The sequence below is a fragment of the Eublepharis macularius genome, chromosome 6 (assembly GCF_028583425.1).
Source record: "Eublepharis macularius isolate TG4126 chromosome 6, MPM_Emac_v1.0, whole genome shotgun sequence".
Classification (NCBI taxonomy): Eukaryota; Metazoa; Chordata; class Lepidosauria; order Squamata; family Eublepharidae; genus Eublepharis; species Eublepharis macularius.
The window spans coordinates 67,954,407-67,979,728 of NC_072795.1; the positions used below are offsets into that span (position 1 = coordinate 67,954,407).

At 40.6% G+C, this 25,322-nt stretch overlaps 1 protein-coding gene across 1 annotated transcript in view; it reads left to right on the top strand.

Moving 5' to 3' along the window:
- CNNM2 (cyclin and CBS domain divalent metal cation transport mediator 2) overlaps nt 1–25,322 on the top strand; it is a 199,330-nt gene that overhangs the window by 142,120 nt on the left and 31,888 nt on the right. Inside the window, exons 2-4 of the mRNA XM_054984188.1 lie at nt 8,829–8,972; nt 11,037–11,174; nt 14,196–14,365. Of these exons, the coding sequence (XP_054840163.1) occupies nt 8,829–8,972; nt 11,037–11,174; nt 14,196–14,365 (452 nt within the window). The remainder of the gene's footprint in view (nt 1–8,828; nt 8,973–11,036; nt 11,175–14,195; nt 14,366–25,322) is intronic.

A 25,322-nucleotide genomic window follows, 5' to 3' on the forward strand; every position in this document is an offset into this window, starting at 1 on the left:
ATTTCAAAAAAAGACTTCGGTAACTTCCCCGTCCTTACTTTACTTGTTGATAGACTTTTATCCAATTGCAAATCTACCACTCCGTTAAAGTCTCCAGCTATAATTACCTGGTCATAAGTCCACTGCTCCATTTGTTTTCGTAAGTCTTTGAAAAATATATCTTTGGAGCCATTTGGCGCATACAGTCCAAGTACCATAGTTTTCTTTGCATTACATAAACATTCCACAGCCAGGTATCTTCCATTTTTATCAGACACAATTAATTTGAGTTGTAGCTCTTCCTTTATATATGTAACAATTCCCCTATTTTTTTGCTTTGTTGCCGAGACAAATTGTTTTCCTAACTTTTTGTTAATCAAATATTTAACATCTTGATCCCTAATATGAGTTTCTTGTAGACAGATCAAATTACTTCTTTGTTTAGCTAACCAATATAACATAGCTTTACGTTTAGAGGGTGAATTAAGTCCATTAACATTCCATGAAATTAATTTGTACTCCATAATTATAATCTGGATGAGCTAGGAAAGTCTTTTCCATTTTCCATCAGAAAAACATCCATTGCATATTTTGATTTAATCACTTGTCTCCCTGATTGAAATTCAAAAGTCACTCCTTCCAGTAGCTCCCATCTATATCTGATTTCTGCTGCCCTTAGCTTTTGTGTTAAGTCTCTGTACTTTTTCCGATCCTGGAGTACTTTACGTGGTACTTCTTTCATAATTCGAATCCGTGTCCCAGCTACCTCCAGTGGAGTTTCAAAGTGTCTTCTAATAATTTCCTCCTTCATTCTCCTTGTGGTCAATTGGACAATAATATCTCTTGGTAAGTTCTTTTATTCCGCATATTTTGAATTGACTCTATACGTGATATCCAAATGAGTCATCATTTCCTCCTCTGTTTGCCCCCAAAATTTTGCCAATATTTCAGCTACTTGTTTAAGGGCAGATCCACCTATTTTTTCCGAAACCGCCCTCATGTGAATCTGTCTGTCCATTGCTTTGCATTCCATCATCACTATTCTTTCGCCCATACCTATGGTCTCATTCTGTATAGCCTCTGTTCTTTTCTCCCCATCCTGCACCAACTGCTGCATTTCTTGCACCTTTTGTTGAGTATTCTGTAAATCTGTTTTTATTGCCTCCATCTCCTTTTTAACTTCCATAATTTCCGATTTGATTGCTTCTTTCATTTCCGTCATTAGATTTTGCTGTAATTTTTGTATCATCTCCCGAATCTCTTTATTTCCATCTGTTATTTTCTTAGCCAAATTTTCAATAGCAGCCTGCCAGTCCTTTTCTTTTTTGGAGGCCATCGGACTTGCCTTAGGTCCCCACGAATCAGCTCTCTTTCTTAGCTCCGTCTTCTTTTTAATTCAAGTCTCTATTTTTATATATCAAAAATTTTTGATGTTTGCCCTCAGTTAAAATGGCAATTGAGGCTTCCCTTACCCTTAAAATGTCGGGCGATGTTTTTCTGTGGTTCAAAATGTCAGGCGATCTTTCTCTATGGTAATATAGTCACACCGATAATCTTCCCTCACTTTCAATGGTGAATCCTCTACTTCCGTTTCCTTTCCCTTACTTTCAATGGTGGGTACTTCACATCCTCTTCCAGCTTTGCTTTTCTTCCAGGTCCTCCTGCTCTTCCTAACCTCCCTCGCTGCTCTTTCTCTCTATCTCCTCTCCGTCTATTGTTCTCCACTTCCTGTCTCACAGCACGCCTTCCAGTTCCCATGATCCGCCCACCGCGTCGCTATCTCCCCAACCACAGGTATGCAAAACAATATTCTTCTTAGCTCTTTTTAACGTTTTCTCGTTCTCAAAACTCCAATTAAACTGCTCAGTCTTTTAATATACTTTTTCAGCTTGGTAACTCAGTCTTTAGTTCTTTTAAAATTTAAGTCTTTATTCAGTAAAACGGTCCGTTGGGGGAGATAGTAATCTTAACTTAATACAGACTTCTTGGGATGTACTCACTGCTTCAAACGTCCAAATCTGTTCAAATCCGTTTCCGAGGCTCGGGGAACAAAGAGCCTATGTCAATTTAATGACTCCTGAAGCTGCTGCAGAGATTTTGGCCGCCCTTCTCCGAGGAGGATCTCAAGGCTTGGGGGAGAAGCCCTTAATTCAGAGCCTCCCACCCGCTGAGACCCTTCACTCTCTGGGCTAAAAGCGTTCTTGCCGGATTTCTGACTAAAACCTGGGGGCTGTGGGCGAACTGGAAGCCCCACCAGCCCAAAAAACAGCACCTCAGATGATCTGGAGCTCCGAATCATGTCGGTCTCTCCATTACCCCGAACCGGAAGTCCGGAACAAAATATCTTGTGATGCTGGAAAATATTGGTTGTTTGTACGAGTGAAAAGGAACGGAGAACAGCACCAAAAATAGCAGATAAAATAGGCAAATATTAAAATGGTGCTGTATGGATAGCCAAGATGCAAATATCACAAAGATGTTGTACTGTGAATTAGAATGTGAATGCCTCATACATTTTGTCACCATATGTCACCATATTACAGTAGCTCTGTTGATCTTCTGATAAGATCAAAATGTGCTATGTAATATAATCCCTTAATTTTGATTGTTTATGCTCTTTTATGAGAATAATTAATTTTGCATAAATTGTATTAATAGCCCTTCCAGAAAACTGTTGCTTCTACAACCAGTGATTTTATGTCCCTCAGAGATACAGTCTTATTACAAGGCTGGCAAGGTAAACGAAACACTTCCCTGTGTACAAGAAATTAAGATTTGTTCATTAAGTACCACCCTGGGAAACTCATGAAGAAGAGGAAATGCAGACTTTTAGCAATTCATATGCAAAAATATTTAAATACTTTCAGTCTTAAATACTAGCAGTCTTTGAACCCCTTACCTGGTATTTCATTGTGAGATGGATGAGATCTGTGACCTAGATTCTTGGTGCTTCCATGTTTCTACCCTGATATTGGAAAAATAATTAGGAACCTTACTTTTCTCTTTATATTTTTGCCCTTGACTGATCCATACATGCAAACAGCCATTGGGTCATTTCACTAATGTACACTGCAAAATGTGTAAGTATAATAAGTAACTCTCAAAATATATGAACTTAAAATATGAGCCCCTAGATAACTAGTGTATACAAGTATTCATCACTTAGAATCTAGCTGTGTGATGGTGAAGCTGTCAAGGTTGTTGTAGCAGCTTTTCTCCTCAGCTGAACTGTTGCAGGCTTGATTCTCCATTTCAGGATTCTTGTTATTTACGTAGTACCTTTAAAATAAATACTTTGCTACAAAAATTTCTCCTGTCTGTATGTGCCTACTCTAAGAACTTTAGAAAACTTCTCCTTTGCTTTCTGGTATCTCAGTTCTGGTCTGAACATTGCAAGAATTGCCACATTGTTCTCCCCATGGTCTTCCAGCTGATGAGTCAGATGACTCCACCATTGACTGAAATGGCTGTCAATTGGTCTGTTCTCTAGTTTCTGCTATGAAGTCTCTTTACTTTGCAGGACATGGAGCACATGGAGGAGGAGAGAGAGTAACTTCCAGAACCATAGTATGAAACAGGCATTTTCTCCTACCCACCATACAATATGGGCATATAATAAATCATTCCCAGAATATGTATTTCCATGAATCTCTGTAAAATGTGTGTGGTGGTTCATAATATATAACTGCCATCAAGTAGAATTTACAGAATTAAGAGAGAGCCTTCTGTTGTACACACTTTTTTCTTGGTAACTTATTTAATCAATCCTGTCATAAATTGCATATTGGTATACGGTTTTTGTTTTCTGCTAATGTATAAAACTGCTTTTTGTAGTTTAGTAAGGAATTGGTTTTGTGTACTTCGTTGTGTCATATGCATCATATAAGCATTGAACATAAGAAGTACTTTGCATCTAAATCTGTCATCAACAGATTTAGTTGAATAGTAATCTGTCTTTAAACCAACCAGTCAACTGATGAATTACATTTTCACATCAGTATATCTAATTCTTAATGTTGCCAACTCTGTAGATACATACATCTGGAGTAGAGATGGGCATGAACCAGAAAAAAAACGAACAGTGTGATTCGTGGTTCGTCATGTTTCACAAACCACGAACTTTCACGAATCTGCCCCGGTTCATGAATTGGTTCATTTTGGTTCGTGAAAATGTCACATCCGTGCCAGCAAATCACCACTTCCAGGTAACCAGAAGGTCACTTCTGGGTCAGCAGAAGGTCTGCAGGAAGTCCATCCCCTCTTGCCTAGGAAACTGATTGATCGGCACCAGGCTGTCTGCAGTGATGAACTGAAAAAATGAACCAAATGAACTAGCCTAAAGTTCGTGGCGGTTCGTCAGAAATGGGATCTGATGAACCACTGGTTCACAAATGACAAACCAGCCTGGTTCATCACGAATTTTGGTTCGTATTTCAGTTCGTGCCCCTCTCTAACCAAGAGATTAGAGCCATGAACAGACAAGCCAGATCTTTCTACAAAACTGAGAAAAGCCTCAGGTTTGGGAAAAAATTTAAATCTAAAAAAATACATTGGGGATTCCCTCCCCCATAGTAGAAGCTGTACCTGTACTTTTAAGAAATGAATGCTCCTTCAGTGGCTGTTATTAGGCAACCACAACAGTATTTCCAGCCTTCAAGTCTTGGTTTATATCAGTAAAAGGTAGGGGAAGAGGTAGGGCCCTGTTCATGGCTGTTTTTGGCTTTTGAAAGAAGACTCGTCAGGGCTGGGCCCAGCAGCATCCACCGGGCAACTTGCTGCTACCCAAATTACATAATTCTCTCAGAACCAGCTGCTTGCTTCTGTTCAACAGAAGCCACCCCACAAAAACAAGTATTGTATAGTGGTTAGAATTTCAGACTAGGATCTGGGAGATCCAGGTTCAAATCCTTACTCTGCCGTGGAAGTTCACACTTTCTCAGCCTATCTTACCTCACAAAGTTGTTGTGAGGAAAAAATGGAGGATAATTATGTAAGCTGCTTTGGGTCCCCATAGTGGAAAAATGCAGGGTGTAAATAAATAATAAATATAGATGACAATGAGGGGCAGATAAAAGTAGGTTGGTGAGTGGGAGAGAAGGAAAAATGGAAAGGTAAGGATATGGGGATTGTGAGGAGGAGGAAGAGAAGAAATTAGGTGGGGAGGAGGTTTCAGGGGAAGGTGAGATGTCCCTTTCATGCCCTTGTGGGTTTCCTACCATAGAACTGGGCCCAGCCCAACAGCTGGAACTGTGCAACTCAACCATAGTTTTCCCAAGGGAAGGCTACCAGGGGGGTGGAAAGAGGGAAAGCTGAAGACAATGGTTAAATAAAGGTAGGTTGGCTGGTGGGTGGGAAGGAGAGAAGGAAGAAGGAAAAGGGGAGAGGCTATGGGGTTTTCATGGAAGTGAAAGAGAAAACAATGAGGGAAGAGAAAATAAAATGCCTTCCACAAGTCCTTGTGGTTCCTCCAGTTGTATTTGCATATTAACAAATTTTAATATGAATTAATATTACTATTAATTTCTTTTGGAGATGTTTAAGGAAATATGTGAAACCATACTTTTCGTAAAATAAATGCTATCACTCTGCTGGAAGGAAAGGTAATCTTAAATATTTTTAATCAGAATCCTGAGGAACCTCAGAAATTAAATATATGCTGTTACTTTATGGCTCCACCATTTAATACTTGTTTCTGCTGATGTCAGCTGATGTTTTGAATAATCAGAATAATCAAAAGTTGCAACTCTAGTTGCACTCCAGAGAAATTCTACTCATTCGCATCACTGATACAAAATGGCTATCTACTGAATTTCATGGATTACAAACCAATATTAGCTGGGATTGCACAGAAGTGATGCTTGATGAAACCCTCATAGCTTCATTTAGAATTAGCTCTATATTTATCTGCTTTCTATGTAGAATGTTCAGAAACAGGTTGCTTGAATAAGTGTATTCTCTCAACTTGTTATTTGATGCACAAACTGCTAACATGGTACGCATGTATTGTCCCTTGGGAATTGTTTATCCCAACATCAGTCATAGCTGAGAGCTGCATGGAAATCAAACTATCCTTCCCAAAACAAGTACACCCAGGAACAAGGGAAGGCTTTAGCTCTGATAGGGTATAGTAGTCATATATAACATTTGCAAGATAAAAGAAAGAACTGGGCCAAATAAAAAAGAGCTCACCAAAGAAAGGAGTGAATGGTTGGTTGATCTGATGATGTGGTTCACTGCAGTCAGCAAGACTTTCATTAAAAATAAAGTGGTTAACATTAATAAACATTAAAGAGCATTTCACTTAATCTTACAGTAATTGATGAGTAAGGAGCTATAAAGAACTTTTGCATATGTGCATACAAGCAGCCCAGTGTACCTGAACACTACTCTTTGTAGATCACCTATAATATGAAAGATTACTGAAGACTAGGTTGTTTGTAATGTTTTGTCATAACTGACCTTTCAGCCATACAGATGTTTTGTATAGTGTGGTGTATAATATATCAAAACAAAAAGTGTAAACATTATTAAAATGGGAACTTGAAGTGTAGTTGAAAATATTAAAACATCATCACATACCCTAGCCCTTTGCATTCTGTTGACAAAAGATCCTTATCTTCTGGATTTGATTTTTTGTAATAACAGCAATTATAGTTTATATAAATATAGCCTGCTTTTCTTCTTACTCAGGGACCCAAAGTGACTTATAAAAAAACAAATATAATTAAACAACCAACAACAATGCGTACAACACCAGGGATTGTCCAGGATCTGCCTGGATCAGGTCACTCACCACCTCAGATCATGAGGCAAACACTAAAAGCCAGGCTCTTACTAAAAGACTCACATTTCTGGCCAAACACAGAACCTGAAAATACCTGAAAGAGAAAGGGAAACAGATACTCAGCCCTGGTCTCCTACAGCAGGCAGACATGTTTCCAAGATCCCCTTCATGATCCCTAAAATTAAATACACTTGTCAATGACAGTTGCAGTTGCATAGCTCCTAACAGATTTGGCTTAGGACTTCTGATGCTTGAAGTGGAAATGAACAGCATGATTGTTACTGCAAGGAATTATGGCTTGAGCAGAATTTATTAGCATGTCCATAATTTTTGAAGACAAATAATGGTTCTAATAGTTATTTATATTGTCAAACAAGGTCCCTTCAAGATAACTCTTGTAGGTACAGTGAACTAGGTATTTAAAATATGTCCATCTGCATCTAAACGAGTAGCTCCAAGACAATCAGATTATGCAGTAGTTACTTTGGTGAGAATATCGCGTAAGTGGAATGGAAACTTCATTTTGAGTCTAATATTAGACCTTGCTTTGGAAAATTCCTTTTAAATGATCACAAGCTGGGAATAGCAAAAGAATTTAGCTTTCAACAGACAGCATTCACAAAGAATTTGTTTTTAACTGCTTATGTTGGGTCCCTGGGAAAGCAGATGTGATGTGAAGTTTACCGAGCTGAATTGGTTGACCTGATTCAGTGTTTATGTTGGTTGTTGATAAAGTCCCCTCCCTGGTCTAATTTTTCCAATATATCTTCATTCTTTGGACATGAGTGAGCTTGGATAGGATAATTTGAATGCTTGTTAGTTTAGTAAGTAGATTCCTGAACCAAATTCTTACTGCCTATAAAGGAGTCTATGCAAGCATCAAAGGCAATCTGTTGTTGGTTACTATGTGGAGTGTGGATGAGGTGGATAGTAGTCTTGAAGCCTATAGATATTTACTCAAAAGTAGCTCCCACTGAGCTCAGTGGGACTTACATTTAGATAAGTATGCTTAGGATTGCAGACTTAAGAAGCGTGAAATGGATTAGGATGATATACAGTGTCTCTCTGAGCTTCTAGGAAATTGTATCAAGACTTAGCTATCAAGACTTTGAATAGTTAGTTAATAGCTCCACAATGAGTTCTCTGTCACTAAAGTTCATAGCAATTTATTGCATTCTAATAAGTAAGTATATAGTTGTTTTTGGTGCACTAAGGGCCATAGAAATGGCCCATGTGCATAACTTTTAAATACAAGTAATTGTTCTCAGAACTATTCCTATAATAAAACATTTATCGTTGAAATAAACAGTGGCAGTTATGAAGCCTTAAGATTTATGACATATTTTTCTCTAAAGTTGAAAGATTAATTATATAATCAATGATGCATGCAAAGTGTCATATAGAATAAGCCTAATTAAAAATGTTGTTTGGTTCTGGCACATCCAATCTTCATCCATTTCTGTTAATTGTGGTACTAATTCAACAGCATACTGTTTGTCACCTGCCATAGAGGAAACTGGAACTTCTCTAGCACTCATATGATTGAAGAAAAAAAACCCTTACTGTGGCACAGTTTAAGATATCACAATTTCTGCATGGTAGAACTGCAACACATTACACAGAAAATGTTTTGCAGATTTATCCTTTTATAAATGCCATTAGTTCACTTTAGATGTCTTTGAAATTGTTCTGCCTTGTCACAGAGGATGCTGGAAATACATGTTTAAACTGGAGAAGAAGATAATGCTACTGATGTTTACAAAATTGAAGGAACAGGGTGGAATGCTTAATTCAAGACATTGGTCTTAGAATTGTGGAAATGCCATAGATATTTTTTGTTGATTGTAGTTCAGAGAACTTAGAAAGGTGTACCTCTGCTTAGAAGTGCACTGTTAATCTGTTAAGGCTAGGTTCATTTTTGGATTTTTTTCCACATTGATAATATCCCTTTAAATATCTGCTGTTATATTGCAGGAGGATACTGTGACATCCTGTATCATTTTGAGAGTAGCTGGCCAGTAATTCTGCTTTCATGTCTAACTTATTGGTCTACTACTCTGTGCAGGTAAATCTCACTTGGCAATAGTACAGCGGGTGAACAATGAAGGGGAAGGGGATCCTTTTTATGAAGTCTTGGGCATTGTTACCTTGGAAGATGTAATAGAAGAGATCATCAAGTCTGAGATTCTAGATGAAACAGATCTGTACAGTGAGTATTACTCTCCGTAGTTTTTCCCCTTGGGAAGTAGGAAACCTCTATAATATGGTTCTGATTTATTCTTTGAGAGAAATTGTTTAAGAATTGGGATGTAAAATTAGCACTTCAACGTTTATACCAATCTTTGCACTGTGACAAGGAATCTTTTATAAAGGCTTTTACTGCTAGCATGTAACATTTCATGGTGACTGACTAGTGATATACTCAACCAAGCTTTTCAATGTCCCTTCCAGTCTGCTGTATGCAATAATTTAAGAGAGTTGAGTTGAACTAAGGGCTTTTCCTAAAGTGATTACACCTTTATTTTGGTCCATTGTCACTGTTAGTTTAATAGGTTTTGCAGGTTTTGGCACAGTATAAAACCTGCTTTTCCAGTGGCAAAAATGATGTGAGGGTAGCCATCTCTCTTTCGGACAACCTTCAATCCTGAAAAAAAAAGTCTGCTTTAGGAAGTAGGGAGAGGAGAAATCTACCCCTTCTTCCCTACCGTCCATAGCAACTCCCACCTTCTGCCCATCCCACTTGGCTGATAAAGAGGGACCAGGTTCACTCTTGCTAATATGATCTCTCTTTCTTCACCCCAAAACTTGAAAAAGGAAGGGAGGCTAAAGAAGTATTTGTCACAGTGCACTCAGCCTGCACATAGAAGTGGATAGACCAAGACACAGGTAACAGGTACTGCAGGAGAACTGTGTGGAGCTGTACCCAATTGGTGTGACTACAAAAACAAAAGCCTCAAACACAAGCCTTAAAACTTAGTATTTTCAAGTGCCACAAAATGTAACAGACTAACACTGCTAACTACTGGAATCTGTATGATGGCTATATATGAGATATATTATTTATTTATGTTCTTTCTACCCCACTTTTCTCCCCAATGAGGACCCAAAACATCTTAGAAGAATACCATTAAAATAAAATATAAAATACAAAAAAATATAATAAGCTACATCTTGTGCTGGCGCTGGCAAATTCATCCAAGGCTAAGAGACATGGGCCAAGATTCCTTTGCCTCTTGACCTTCAGCTTATGCCAAAAGACTCATAATTCTGACTACACCCAGGCTTTTATACCTGCAACAGGAAGGGGAAAACAGAAGATCAGCTTGGATCATGTACAACTGCCAGAGGTGCTCGCAATATTCCTCTCCTATATACACAACTACTGTGTGAAATGACTAGTGTCATTCTGTGAAATGCCATGAGAATCCAATTATTAATAAGTTCTTGATTTTTAAAAAGGCATAGGTTTGACTCTTCCCATAATAGGGAAAGAAGCTATTCTGTAGCCATTTTTATTTTTAACCAATTACAATCTTGTTAATTGTATATTTGCATGTAGATTTATATTTAGCACTATATGACTTATTCGTTACATTCAGTTACCTATCATGTGTTCCCTGTTGCTACAGACAGATTAATCCTATCAAGGTGTTTAACTCTATTTGCTTTGTAACTATGGTGATATTTTGTGCAAGACAGCAGCCAGCTCTTTTCATTTAGTTTAAATAGATTTTAAAAACTCCCATTACTTTACTACAGTGTTTATGCAAAACATGTACTAGCACTCATGTACTTCCACTAGAGTGGAAGACAGTCTAAAGATGTTATTTTAGGAGTTATTGGTGGTCCACTATTTCCCCCCTATGTGGCTGTTCTGCAATGCCTAGAGAGACTTCTGTGCTGATAGCAGTGCTGATGCCTTCTACTTCCCTGGAAAAAGGGGCAATCTGAATGCCAGTAGCAATGCAATAAAACAAGATATTCCCCTGTGATGACACTGGAAGCCTTTTGCCTTATCTTATGTTCTGCAGCACCATCATAGGGAAAAGGTTATCAATTCATTCACTTTGAAACTTGCACTGGAAACATTGATTGCTCAGGTGGCAAAAGATGAAGACCACCACAATCAGATGAACAAACCATTATACAGGTGCCTGATTTTCTTGTACAATTGGGTGCAGATTGAAATAACTGTCCTCATATTTGTAGCTATCATCTCACAGCATTCTTATTGGGCCTTGACCTAACATTTCTTTCATTTTTCTATCCTCAGCTGATAACAAAACCAAAAAGAAAGTAGCTCATCGGGAGAGAAAGCAGGACTTCTCTGCCTTCAAACAGACAGACAGTGAAATGAAGGTTAAAATCTCACCACAGTTGCTCTTGGCAATGCATCGTTTCCTAGCAACAGGCAAGTGTGGCTTATCACACTTTGATCACTCCAGGGTCCAATGGCTGGTTTGCTGGTAGAAGGGGGAGAATGTAGATAGGGCAGTGCAATCTGGCAGAGAGGCTGGTTTAGAGAGACACGTATAATGTCACTATTATATCCTTTTTCTTCTTTTAAAAATTCTCTCCTGTGTTCATTGTTGGCAAGAGCACTGACCCAGTAACCAGGTGTGTGCCAATAACTTTAAAAATGAACTGAAAGGTAAGGAAAAATTCAAGCTCTGCCCTGCCTATAGAGATGCTTTCACAGTATAGGCTGCATGGATTTTTAAAAAAAAAATTAAAAAATTAAAAAAATAAAAGGCAGCTCCTGAAAATTGCAAACACAAGTGGAGGAAGGGTGAATGAAGAGTCTTGTCACTGATGGCAATTTTTCCTCTCAGAATTGCCCCTCAATGTGGTTTTTTTCTGTGAGTTTTGAGAAGAAAAATGACCATCAGTGAAAGTACTAAAGCTCCTTCCCTCTTCCCTGCCTTTCTGATTGTAGCCTCCAACAGGGCTGGGAAATGTTACATAATAATCTAGTATGGTTCTTAACTAGTGGCAAATATATCCTAAGAAGAAATAATCATGAGATAAAATAACTGAGGATTCTCTACTGTAAGTTGTATAGAAGAGAGTAATACCTTTTGAAAGAGCTTCTAGATACAAGAATAAACGACCTGTTTTCACAGGCTATATACATTGTAGTAATTTGTATTCAATATCCCTAAATATTCCTGGATTGAGTGTAACTTCTGCTATTGGATATCATAGTATACTGTCAAGACAGAAATCAGCAAATGTCTGTAGTATTGCCCAAATTGTTGGCTTCTTGTTGACAGATATAGCAGTGAGCCTGTGGCTTACAAGAAATAATACACTAATACTTTCATTTTGAAAAAAATCATCTTGATGTATGATGCTGGAAACCAATTAACAGGATTGGGTGTTAGCTGGGATTATGTACATATTTTGTTTTTTAAATGGAGACTACCTTATAGGGGTATTCTACTTGGGATCCGTTTGAGGCAGAGTGAAGAAGACTTAACAAATGGAACAGCCAGTAAATCTGGTATCTTTTTTGTCTAGCAATTTAGGACTATTTCCATTGAGCTTTCCACTTCTTCTATAAAGCCTCTAAAAGCACATCTATGATTCTAGTCTCTAGATGTTATATTTGTATATATAGAGAAAAGATATGATAGACCTGAAATGTTAATCCGGCTTTGAAGCTATTTGAGATATAACATTCACTCCATTATTTTTAGGTTATTTTATTTACTTTACTTCATTTGTGCTCCACTTTTCTTCTTAATGAGGATCCAAAGCAGTTGGCATTGTCTTCTTGCTTCCATTGTGTCCTCACAACAACCCTGTGAGGTAGGATAGAGTGTGCATCTAGTCCAAGGTCATTAATGAGCTTCCATGGCAGAGTGGGGCTTTGAATCTGGGTATCCCAGATCCTAATCCAAAGTTCCAACCACTATGTGCAGGCTCTTTAAAATATCAAATTATGTGTGTAAACGGATGGCAGAAATTTATGACCAGGGTTCTTTCATAAAGCTCCTACTGCCTCATTATTGGAGCTCTGCATGCCAATTTATTTACTGTAACTCACATTTCTAACTTGGAGAAAATTAAATGGTATGGGGAGGATTAATGCTGTAGTATTATGGAGGCTAGGCAAATGTGGAGCTGGTTTGTTTCCTGTATCGCAGACCACTTGGGACCTGTGTAAGATTATGATATAAATAAAAAAACTTTCTGGTTTTTTTACACCTGTAAAAGGGTGCATTAGGTGATAAAATGAAAGTCTGTAGAATGTCATAAAAGCTGCTACAGATGTATGTATTAGAAAACAATCTGTGTTTTGTCTAGGTCACAGTCCCTATTGTTGACAGTGCAGGCTGTGCTATAGCAAACGTATCAAACACAGAAAGCTGCTAGTTGAGACAGATATTGAAAGCTGTTCCATGTTCAGTTCATGGACAATACTAGCATTCCAGAACACCAAAACATTCTAATTCCATGGTCATATGTAAGTTATTTCTACAATGTAAACAGTATTTGATTCCTCACTTCTCCACTTGAAGCCAGTTGGGTGACCTTGGGTCAGTCACAGCTCTCTCAGAGCTCTCTTAGTCCCACCTACTTCACAGGGTGATTGTCGTGAGGATAATAATAAATCACTTTGTAAACCGCTGGCTATTTTCACATGGCCACACGCCCGGAAGAGCGTTCAAAACTCATGGCATAAAAGTGTCTTCCTAGCACGACTTCCCGGCACAATCCTGTTTAATGGCCTTTTTTCTGACATCATCAGGCCATTAAAGGGGATCATGCTGGGGGGATTGTGCTAGGAAGACGCTTCATGCCGTGAGTTTGCATGATCTCCTGGGGCGCGTGTGAAAACGGCCGCTCTGAGTGGGTGTTAAGTTGTCCTGAAGGGCAGTATATAAATTGAATATTGTTATTATTATTTAACTGAATTGTGAAAAGAGAATCTGAACTTCTGAAAATAAAATTGTCTTTGCACTTCTTAAAAACAAGCTGAAACCCATGTTCACACATTGCAGAATTAGCCTGTGAATTGTGAGAGCTGATTTGGGATGATTTTCAGTGAAATCCTAAGAAGAATGACTCCAGTCTAAGCCCAGTGTTTAGGATTGCACTGTTAGTATCTTTGGAAGCATTTGCTTCATGATAAAAATGAACTTTTGCGTGCTCTGAGCTGCACTCCTCTAAAATGTAGAAATGACTGTGAAAGGGCTCTGAGCATTATTTGTGCTTTATTTAGAAGATTAGCTGACTGGGTCTGATTTTGGCTCTTATGAAAGTATCTTCCAAACCTGAAAAGTTGAAACACTTTTTGCATTTTATATGTTTACTGGTGTTACTTTTTGCATGTTTGTTTGTCTAGCTGCTAGATACTAATTAGGAAACCTCAATGACTTGTTAAATGCATTAGGTGGTCTATGTCAAGTTGTTTTTATTTCTTCAGAGGTTGAAGCATTTGGCGTATCCCAGATGTCTGAGAAGATCCTTCTGAGGCTCCTGAAACATCCCAATGTCATTCAGGAATTGAAGTATGATGAGAAGAACAAGAAAGCCCCTGAATACTACCTCTATCAGCGAAACAAGCCTGTTGATTACTTCATTCTAATATTACAGGTTAGGAATCTGTGTAACCCACCACCTCTATCTGAGCAATTTATCACATTCTCTTAATGCTTGCTCAGCTTGCCTATACTGTGCATTATTGAGTCTTCGTGATTAAAATGGTGAAAAATAAGTATGCAGTTATTAAGTTTAGAAGTGAAAACAGCTATGTATGACAGCAACAAAAATTCTCCTTTTTCCTTTGGATAGACTCTACTAAATGGTGGCAAAAGAAGTCATCCATATGTAGTGAAGGTAATGACTGGTATCATCAGAAAGCATTGCCCTCTTTTTAGCATCAGTCGCAACCTATTGCCAACTTTGTTTGGCTATATAGTGTTATAATACCAACATATTCTCTATGTGATCCTTAACTGGCTTGGATCACTCCAAGAAAGATAAGCCCTAACTCAGAAGTCTCTAGCAGGTTGCTCATGAGCTACCAGTAGCTTGCTGGCTGCTGCAGAATAGCTCATGCATCCCCCTAGAAGACCCAGGAAAAGTTAGGAAGATCTTTACATGTTCTAGTCTTTTGTCTTTCAAAAAAGTCTTTTTGTGTTTCAAAATTTTTTTGTGTGAGAGTATTTTTCTCTGCTGCTTAGTTTGAAAAGTTCATTTCTGGTGCTTATCCTTATCCCTGTACTTTCTAGGACAGAACAAAATTTGTTGATATGCCAAGGAGGGGAGTAGCTCAGGATATTTTTCATTACTCAGAAGTAGTAATATATTCATTAAATAAAAGGTTTTTGACTCCTGCCCTAGCCAGATTATAGAATGGTACTGGAGTAGGGGAACAAAGTAGAAATAAAACATAGCAATTGTGTTTGGAAAAGGTGATAATTAAAAAGCATTGGGGAAAAATATTCCCCCATTCCTCGTAAAGATGTATTTTGAATCCTAAAATTGAAATGGATGAATGTCAGTGTAGTCCTGATATTGCGACAGTTTAGATAGGCAAAAGAACAGTTTGCCATTTTTTGTCATGTAGGCAGGACTGAATACTAACAATAGGAATCAATTGATCAATACGATCACTGAGAGAACAGCACCACCTACTGACTTGCTTGTGACTTTTTGTGCTCTTAAGTTGGCTTATGTTGTAGCGTAGCCTCAAACACTTTTGCCCAGAAGCAGAGAGTCAAAGTCACTTTGTGCCTCCACAACTTTTAAATAGAATATACACAGATGTAGACTGAAGGCAAGAAAATTGTCTTGACATACTTGAAGACACAAAGTAAACCACGCCATTAGCAGAACATATTAGCAGGATCCACCCAGTCTATAAATCTTACAAAATTGTGAGGCTTCTCCTGATCAAGACTCTGTTGCCCTTGCTCTACTGTGATCTTCCCTGCAGTGAAGGACCTGCAAGGCTTCAGACTGGAGGGTGAGGGGTTGCACCACCTTGCAGTGACCTCTTACATGCTGCCAGAGTAGGAATACTTCATCAATTCTGGCCTGCTGCAGATCCTTCTTAAATAGGTTGCCCTTCTAATCCCCTCTCCTGGTGTGTTCCTCCCCTCCAGTGGTTAAGCTAAACTGTGTAATTTTAGCTGTGTTTTCATCAGTTAGCTGTGCTGGCTACAGGACCCTGTGCCCTTCCTCAAAGTGGAAGGACAATGGGTTTTTTTAATAATTTTAGAGACAGGCATTCTTGTTTTTTGTTTCTATTGCCCGTTCTAAATTTTTGGGATATATTCGGATAAAAGCTTAAAATCATATTGCTGCTATTGCTCTTGTTTATAAGGAACCCAGGATGGTGTAGTGGTATGGTAGTGTCAGACTAGGAAATGGAAAACCCAGGTTCACATTACCATTCTGCCACGGAAGCTTGTTGGATGATCTTGGACCAGTCATGCTTTTTTAGCCTAGGCTACCTCTTAGGGTTGTTATGAGGCTAAAATTGAGGAGGGGAGAATGATGATGTAAGCCACTTTGAGTCCCAATGGGGAGAAAAGTAGGATACAAATATTTAAATAAAATAAATATTTTTCAATGCATTGGGATTTCATTGGTCAGGGGTTTTTTTATGGGTTTGGCCAGTATAATGAAAGAGGCATTGTCACAAGGCCCATCTTGGTCCTTGTTTTAATTTAGCTCCAAAATCTGTCAATCCTTTTGCACAGGCTCTCTAGTAAGAGCACAGACAAGACAGCAAATCAAAAAGCCCCCCACAGAGAGGGATAGGATTTCTCCCCCAAAAGGAATCAACCGAGAGCCTCGCTACAAGTGACATCTTACACACAAACGGCACTTGATCATTTTCGCAAGTCTTTCTGGGAATTGAAGTCCCTCTCCCCCACCCCTTTTCCTTCTGTTCCTTCCCCTCTCTGTTAGAATGGCTGCCTGAAGAGACGGAGAAAGCCTGCTTTTGCAAATCGCTCCTCCAGTCACAAGCCTGCTCTCAATGATCTTTGGGGGTGGGCAGCTGCGACTTTCTCAGCTTTCTCCAGAGCATCTCCCCCCCAGCAAGACGATTAGCAAAGTTGCAGCTGCCCACCCCCAAAGATCACTGAGAGCAGGCTTGCAACTGGAGGAGCGATTTGCAAAAGCAGGATTTCTCTGACTTTTAAGGCAGTGATTCTAACAGAGAGGGGAAGGACACTGGGACTTCACCGACATGTCAGCTTTCTCCAGAGCATCCCCCACCCCCCAGCAAGACGATTTGCAAAAGCTGCTATCGTAGGCTTTCTCCATCTCTTCAGGCATCCATTCTAATAGAGAGGGGAAGAAACAGAAGGAAAATGGGTGGGGGAGAGGGACTTCAATTCCCAGAAAGACTTGTGAAAATGATCAAGTGCCGTTCGCGTGTAAGATGTCACTTGTAGCGAGGCTGTGACTGGCTTAGCACCAGACAGAGAAGGAAAAGAGCAGCTATCCATGCAAAGGGTTGTGATTATAACAATATTGATAGAAGTTACTTACTAGCCATGGTAACTAAATGGAAGCTCCACATTCAGAGGCAAGTAAACCTCTGCATAACAGTGCCAGGAGGCTTTGTCAGGGAAAGGTCTCATCCTCTATGCCCTGTTGTTGGCCCTTCAGAGTAACTGACCACTGTGTGAGGCAGGATGCTGGAGTGTATGGACTACTGGTCTAATTTGAGGGGGGGGGATTGTCTTATGTAGTCTTATGTAGTATATAGTATTTATATGTAGTATATAGATGGTACCATTTCAGATTGCAGGCATAGTCTCATTTGACTGAATGTTCCTCAGTACTGTGGTATAGCAGTGGCACACATGTTTATTTCCTCACTGAGAACTAAGTTTTAGTAATGTCAAGTTTTTACCTGGCTTGGAGTAGGGCCTTGGCAATAATAATTTTTCAGAATATTGCAGTGAGTATAGTGAAAAGCAATTTGGTGGGTGTCCAGGGGTGTGGAAAAGTATGATGTTTTGTAAGAAAATATTTTTTTGTTTTTAGTCCTTGCTATTTTAACATTTGTGAGTGTTCTTAACACAGTGTCTTAATCCAGAAATCATGTCAGCATTATGAAAACTTAGCTGTGAGTTAGTGTGAACTGATGAACTGGATTCAGAAATCGTAGTTTGATGTGGGTTTACCAATCATAGTTTGTGTTAACTGTGGCTTGGCATAATGTTCAGATCCATATAATTGTAGATGCTTGTGTACAGTTCAGAGGCCACTGCAGGTAGAGCAGTGATCTTCAATCTTTCCAGATCCAGGACCCACTGAATTGCAATGACATCACAATTGTATGATAGAAAGCCATGTGCAAACATAATCATATGACACAGAGAAGCCAGATTTATAAGTTTGGGATCATGGGCAGCAGTTCAAGTGAACCAGGGTCAGGAAACACAGGATACCAGGAGGAACAAGCAAGTTTTGTTGAAGAGAGGAGGCAGGGGTTGCTGAACCTAGGTGTGAGCTGTGAGGAATTCTCTCCACTGCTGAGTGTTCCCGTCTTACTATCATGCTTTGTCTCTCAGCATGTGCAGAAAGAAACACAGGACTCCCATTCTGCAGTCATTCCATTGGCTACCTATCAGTTAACGGACTCTTCACTACATTGGTTGAGCATACCTATGGGACCACCTCTCTCCCTATGTTCCTCCACAGCAGCTTCGCTTATCTGAACAGGGCATTCTGCAGGTGCCACCCTGCACATGAGCAAAATCAACAGCTGCCCATACACGTGCATTCTCTGTGGTGGTCCCCACCATATGAAACAGCCTGCCTGAAGAGGTCAGGAAAGCCCCCATTCTCCTGGCTTTCCACAAACAATGCAAAACTGAATTATTCAAGAAGGGTTTTTTTACTCAGTTAGGAGTAAAAGCTGTACTATAGCTGTACTATAAGGAGGTGGTAGGAATTACTGAGACTTGGTGGGATGATTCCCATGACTGGAATGTGCTAGTGGATGGGTATGAGTTGTTCAAGAAAAAACGGAAGTGTAGAAGAGGAGGTGGAGTGGCGTTGTATGTGAGGAGAGGGCTTGATTGTCAAGACGTTATGGAGAATGGGGCGGACAGCCTGGTGGAAAGTATATGAGTAGAAATAAGGGGAGGAAGGACAAAGGGTATTATTGTTGGAGTCTGCTATAGATTACCTGACCAGCGAGAAGAAATGGATGCTGCCCTCTTTGAACAGATTGGCAGAGTATCCAGACATCAGAACCTTGTAATTATGGGTGACTTCAACTTCCCCGATGTGTGCTGGGAGACAGGCTCAGCAAAGTGTCATGAATCACGCAATTTCCTGACCTGCCTGGCCGATAACTTCCTTTTTCAAAAGGTGGAGGAAGCTACAAGGGGTTCGGCCATACTAGACTTGATATTAACCAACAGGGAAGAATTGGTAGATGAGATGAAGGTGGTGGGGACCTTAGGGGAAAGTGACCATGTCCTTCTTGAATTCCAGTTGCTGTGGGGAGCCAAGGAAGTTCATAGCCAGACTCGTAGGTTAGATTTTCGTAGGGCCAACTTCGATGAACTCAGAGGCTTGATGAGAGTCATTCTGTGGGGGAGTGTGCTGGAAGGGAAAGGAGCGAGTGAAGGGTGGGCCATTCTCAAACATGAGCTTTTGCAAGCTCAAGCCCTCACTATCCCAGCAAGACGGAAACATGGTAAGGGCTCCAAGAAACCGATGTGGATGCACAGAGAGCTCCAGAATAAGCTAAGGGAGAAAAAGGAAATGTTCAGGAAATGAAGAGAAGGACAGACCTCTAAAGAGGAGTATATGAGGGTTACTAGGTACTGCAGATCAGCCATCAGAGAGGCCAAAGCTCAGTACGAGCTGGGTCTGGCCAGGAGGGCTCGCTACAATAAGAAAAACTTCTACAGATATGTGAGAAGCAAACGCAAGGTAAAAGAGGCAATTGGACCGCTGTTGGGAGTAGATGGAGAAACTCTGATGCAGGATAGAGAAAAAGCAGACAGGCTTAATGACTTTTTTGCCTCTGTTTTCTCCCTGAAGAACTCAGGCACATCTAGAGATAGTAGGAAATGTGGCAGGACACCTGAGTGGCTAATTGACATTGACAGAGAGGTAGTGGAGAGGCATCTGGCTGCACTGGATGAATACAAATCCCCTGGGATGGATGGGGTGCACCCAAGAGTGCTGAAAGAACTTTCCAGAGAACTTGCAGAACCCTTGTCCATCATCTTCAAGGCCTCCTGGAGGACTGGGGATGTGCCACAAGATTGGAGAAGAGCTAATGTTATCCCAATCTTTAAGAAAGGGAGGAAGGATGACCCGGGAAACTACAGACCGGTCAGTCTGACTTCTGTTGCTGGGAAGATATTAGAACAGATTTTAAAGGGATCAATCTGTAACCATCTGAAGGACCGCTCAGTGATCCGAGGAAGTCAGCATGGTTTTGTTCCCAACAGATCTTGCCAGACCAACCTGGTTTCCTTCTTTGATCGAGTGACCAGCTTACTGGATCGGGGGAACTCTGTTGACGTGATTTATCTGGATTTCAGTAAAGCTTTTGATAAGGTCCCCCATGACATTCTGATGGGCAAACTGGAAGACTGTGGACTATAGGACAGTTCGGTGGATAGCAAACTGGTTGGAGGACCGCACTCAAAGAGTGGTGGTCAATGGCGTTTCATCAGATTGGAGGGAGGTGTCCAGTGGGATGCTGCAGGGCTCAGTTTTGGGCCCGGTACTTTTCAATATTTTTATCAATGATCTGGATGAAGGAGTGGAAGGGCTGCTCATTAAATTTGCTGATGATACCAAATTGGGAGCGGTAGCAAACACCCAAGAAGTTAGAATTAAAATTCAACAAGACCTGAATACTCTGGAGAAGTGGGCAGCTGTGAATAGGATGCAATTCAACAAAGACAAGTGCACAGTATTACATCTGGGCCACAAAAATGGGAAGTGCAAATACTGGATGGGGGATACACTTCTGGGCAGTAGTATATGTGAAAGGGATCTTGGGGTAAGAGTGGACTGTAAACTGAATATGAGCAGTCAGTGTGATGCGGTGGCAAAAAAGGCTAATTCAATCCTGGGTTGTATCAAAGGGTCGAAATCGCAGGAGGTCATAGCCCCTCTCTATACTGCCTTGGTCAGGCCACACCTGGAGTATTGTGTGCAGTTCTGGAGGCCTCACTTCAAAAAGGATGTGGACAAAATCGAGAGGGTGCAGAGGAGAGCGACAAGAATGATCAGGGGTCTGGAGACTGAGCCGTACGAGGAAAGGCTGAGGGCCTTGGGAATGTTTAGTTTGGAGAAGAGGAGGTTGAGGGGGCACATGATTGCTCTCTTTAAATATTTGAAGGAGGGCAAAGAGCTGTTCCAGTTGGCAGCAGAGGGTAGGACGCGAAGCAATGGGCTAAAACTACATGCACAAAGGTACCGGCTGGATATTAGGAAAAACTTTTTCACGGTCAGAGTAGTTCAAAAGTGGAATCAGCTGCCTAGGGAGGTGGTGAGCTCCCCTTCACTGGCAGTTTTCAAGAAGAGGCTGGATGAATACTTGTCAGAGATGCTTTAGGCTGATCCTGCACTGGGCAGGGGGTTGGACTAGATGGTCTGTATGGCCCGTTCCAACTCTATGATTCTATGATTCTGTGGTATCAAAGAGATGTTTATCTAAAGAAATAGGGACCATAGACTTTACTACTATGTGCTGCTGTGTACTAAATGTTGCTTTAAGTATGATCCTACTGGACAGTTCTGTTTCACATCAGTCTTGGAATTGTTTATGCTCTGCTTCAGCATTTCTTCAACTCTGCATTGGATTTTTGCTGATATTATGTCTTTGAAAATTTGCATTTATATACCTTTTGACATTGTTTATTGACATGTCTGTAATATTGACTGTACTAATCCCACACTATGTAATCCGCCTAGAGTCTCCATGAGAAAGGCGGATTATATATTACATAAATAAATAAATAAGCTTTCTTCACTGTCCAAGTTTCACATCCATACATAGTAATGGGGAGTATCATAGTATGAATTATCTTGATCTTCGTTCCCAGTGACACTTCCTTATTCTTAAGGATTTTTTCTAGTTCCTTCCTGGGTGCCCCAATCTTCTGATTTCTTGGTTGCAGTCTCCCTTTTGTTTGATGATTGAGCCAAAGAAGAGAAAATCTTTAACAATTTCAATGTCTTCATTGACAACCTTAAAATGTATAATTCCTTGCTAGTCATTACTTTTCTTTTCTTGATGTTCAGTTGTAATCCTGCTTTGTTACTTATCTTTTAAAGTAGTTGTTTCAATTCTTCACTATTTTCTTCCAGTAATGTAGTGTCATCTGCATATCTTAAATTGTTAATGTTCCTTCCACCAGTTTTCACTCTACCTTCATGTAAATCTAATCCAGCTTTCCATATGATATGTTCTGCGTATAGGTTGAACAGATAATATAATATTGCTCTCAGCTTTACTGACAGGCACAAAGCCACTCACCACATTAAGGTGTGTATTCAAGAGGGGAATACGGAATAGGACTACAGTGCTAAAATGTATCAGTTATTTATTTATTTGTATTTATGTTATTTATAGTCCGCCTTTCTCACTGAGACTCAAGGCAGATTACTGTCATGGCTCAGTCTGGAATCGATGAGTCTGAGAGCTCCTCCGAAGGAGAGGAGCCTCGTGTAACCAGCCAGGATTCCTCAAGAGAAGAGGAACCTTGTGTAGCCAGCCTTAGCCTTGACTCAGCAGAAGCCAATTCAGGATCAACAGCTGCTGGCTAATCAGAGTTTACAGCCAGTAGCTGAGGCAGAGGCACCATCACCCTTCAGCCTCAATACCACAGGGGAAGCTCAGCCAGGGACATCCAACGCCACAAGTGAAGCCCAGCCAGGTGCTTCCACCCCACTCCCCAGGTTCACCCGCACCCAGAGAGTGCCACAGACAGAAGCAGAGGCTAGAGCTGCAGGAGAGACGGTGCAGTGCTCACCTTCTGAGCCGACACCAGCTGCTGGAGAGCAAGGATAAGTAGCATCGGGAGTGAGCCCCAGCAGCTGGCTGCAAACCACGCCTGGATATAAAAGCCAGTCTGGAGGAACTGCCAGGGGTGGAAGCAAAGTGTTACCTACCTGCAACCACTCCATGTCTCTTGTATCAGGCTTGTGCCCACTAAACCTGAAACTATCGGTAACTGACCTTGGACTGGACTTGACCTGGATTTTGGATTCTGGACACACTCCTGGCATTTTACCTTGTGCTCTGACTACAGATTGGACTTGGCTTTTGACTCTTCAACTCCCCTTTGGCTTTGTGTTGGTGCTTGGACTTTGACCACTCTGCTTGGACTGGCCCAGCCCATGACAATTACATCGTGTGAGATTAGTACAATCAGTAGCAAGGACAAGGGCAGGCATTTCCATAGTGTCAAGGACATTTCCATAATGTCATAGGGTAAATGAATACAAGTTTACAATGACATAGCATTAGCAAGGATCCAATACGAGGTTGAAGAATTGCTGAAACAGAACATATTCAATTCTAGGACTGGCATTAGAAAACATGCACAGGTAGTATATAGGCAACAGATAATATGTAAGGCAACATAGTGGTGGAAATGAAATTACAAAATAGAAAACAGTGCTGGAAGAACAAAATATTATATACAACATACAGATATTATCTACCTTACATAGTGGCATAGGCTACAATACAATGGTATAGAGTGACTATAAGTTCCCTTTATAAAAGCACTTTCCAGAATCGTTCCATTATACTTATAGCCCGATTACTTTTAAAAAATGCCCTCCTGAACAATTCTGTTTTACATAGTTAGTGGAATGACAAGTGTGGGAGCCTTCCTGATCTCCTCAAGCAGGCCATTTCACAAGGTGGATGGTGGACTGCAGCAGAAAATGCATGTGTGTTGACTACCATAGATCTTATCCATTTGAAGGGTGGAGCCTTTAGAAGGCTTTGCTCAGATGACCAAAGCTGTTGTGACATAACTTAGCAGAAGAGGCAGTCATGCAAAAATAAGAGTCTCATGGTCAGAAACTGGAGTTTCTGAGTTGACATCAAGGGTAACGTGTGTGTTACATGGTGTCAAGTCACTTCCAACTTATGGCGACCCTATGAATTAACAACCTCTAAAACTTCCTATCATTAATGGCCTTGCTTAGTTTCTGCAGACTGAAGGCTGGGGCTTGGGATTCCCTGTTCCCAGCCTCTGCCTCCTCCACCATTCACCTGGTCGGGGGGAGGGAATGGCACGGAAATGGGACAGGAACCTCTCAATGTGCACTGCAGAATGCTTCCATGTTCTGCTGGGAATTATGTCATTTCTAGTTCAATGCAAAAGTGTTCTGGAGTGTCCGTGCATGAGGTAAGTACTCTTGTCGTACACACACACACCCATGACCCCGCTTTCCTGGTTTGAGACCCAGCGGACCTGGCAACCCTATGTGGAATACATTACAATAGTCTAGTTTTGAGGTCACTATGGCATGGCTTCACAAGACCAGATCAGCCAGGTCAAGGGAGGGTGCCATCTTCTGGAGTAAATGAATGTGGAAGAAAGCGCATGCACTGGCCCCGTCATGGTCCTGGGCCCATAGGCCTCAAGGAAGCCTGAGGCCTAGAGAAAATTTACAGGAGGCTTGTCTGCCAGTTCCCATGCAGGTCTATATTTCCCAAGATCCTTCCCAGCTTTAGGATTGGACTAAGGGAAATTGAAGGGAAAAGGAAAGTCAATCATCACCAAGGAGGCTGGGCCATTGGAGAACTAATACAAGTCCACCCCGAAGAGGGTGTTCCATATGTAGCTCTGAGAACGTTCTGCATGCTATTAAAGAAGTTATTTCAGCTTTTAGGGTTTACTGCTGAAATCACTGCTGTTATAGCTAGTTTGGTGTAGTGGTTAAGAGCATGGGACTCTAATCTGGAGAACTGGGTTTGAGTCCCCACTCCTCCACTTGAAGCCAGCTAGATGACCTTGGGTCAGTCACAGCTTCTAGGAGCTCTCTCAGCCCCACCCACCTCATAGGGTGTTTTGTTGTGGGGATAATAATGGCATACTTTGTAAACCACTCTGAGTGGGCGTTAAATTGTCCTGAATGGCAGTCTATAAATCAAATGTTATTATTATGATATTATTATTATTAAATGAGTCTTGTTTTCACAGTCTTTGTACAATCTTGCACATGGGTTCTATAACTGCAGAGAACGAACTCCAGGAATATTCTAGACTTATAGACAGGGTACTCAAGAAGAGGATTTGAATGTGTGCATGTGCTTTGTGATGGAACTATCTCTTAAGGCATTACCATTCAGGGAATGCTGCTTGTGGCCTTATTCCACCATGGCTGCGTGCTGTGCATTTTTAAATGATGGAAGAAATTTGGGAATATGGGTGGTCTGAGAACAATAGCATTTGCTGTGTCTGCATGTAGAAGTGTCTTGGAATTAACACGGTGGGTATCTGTTCACATTTGGTTGTGTTACTGTCCCATAACCTGAAGTTACAGCCTTACTGGTCTAGAATGTTTAAAATATGAGAATTCTGAT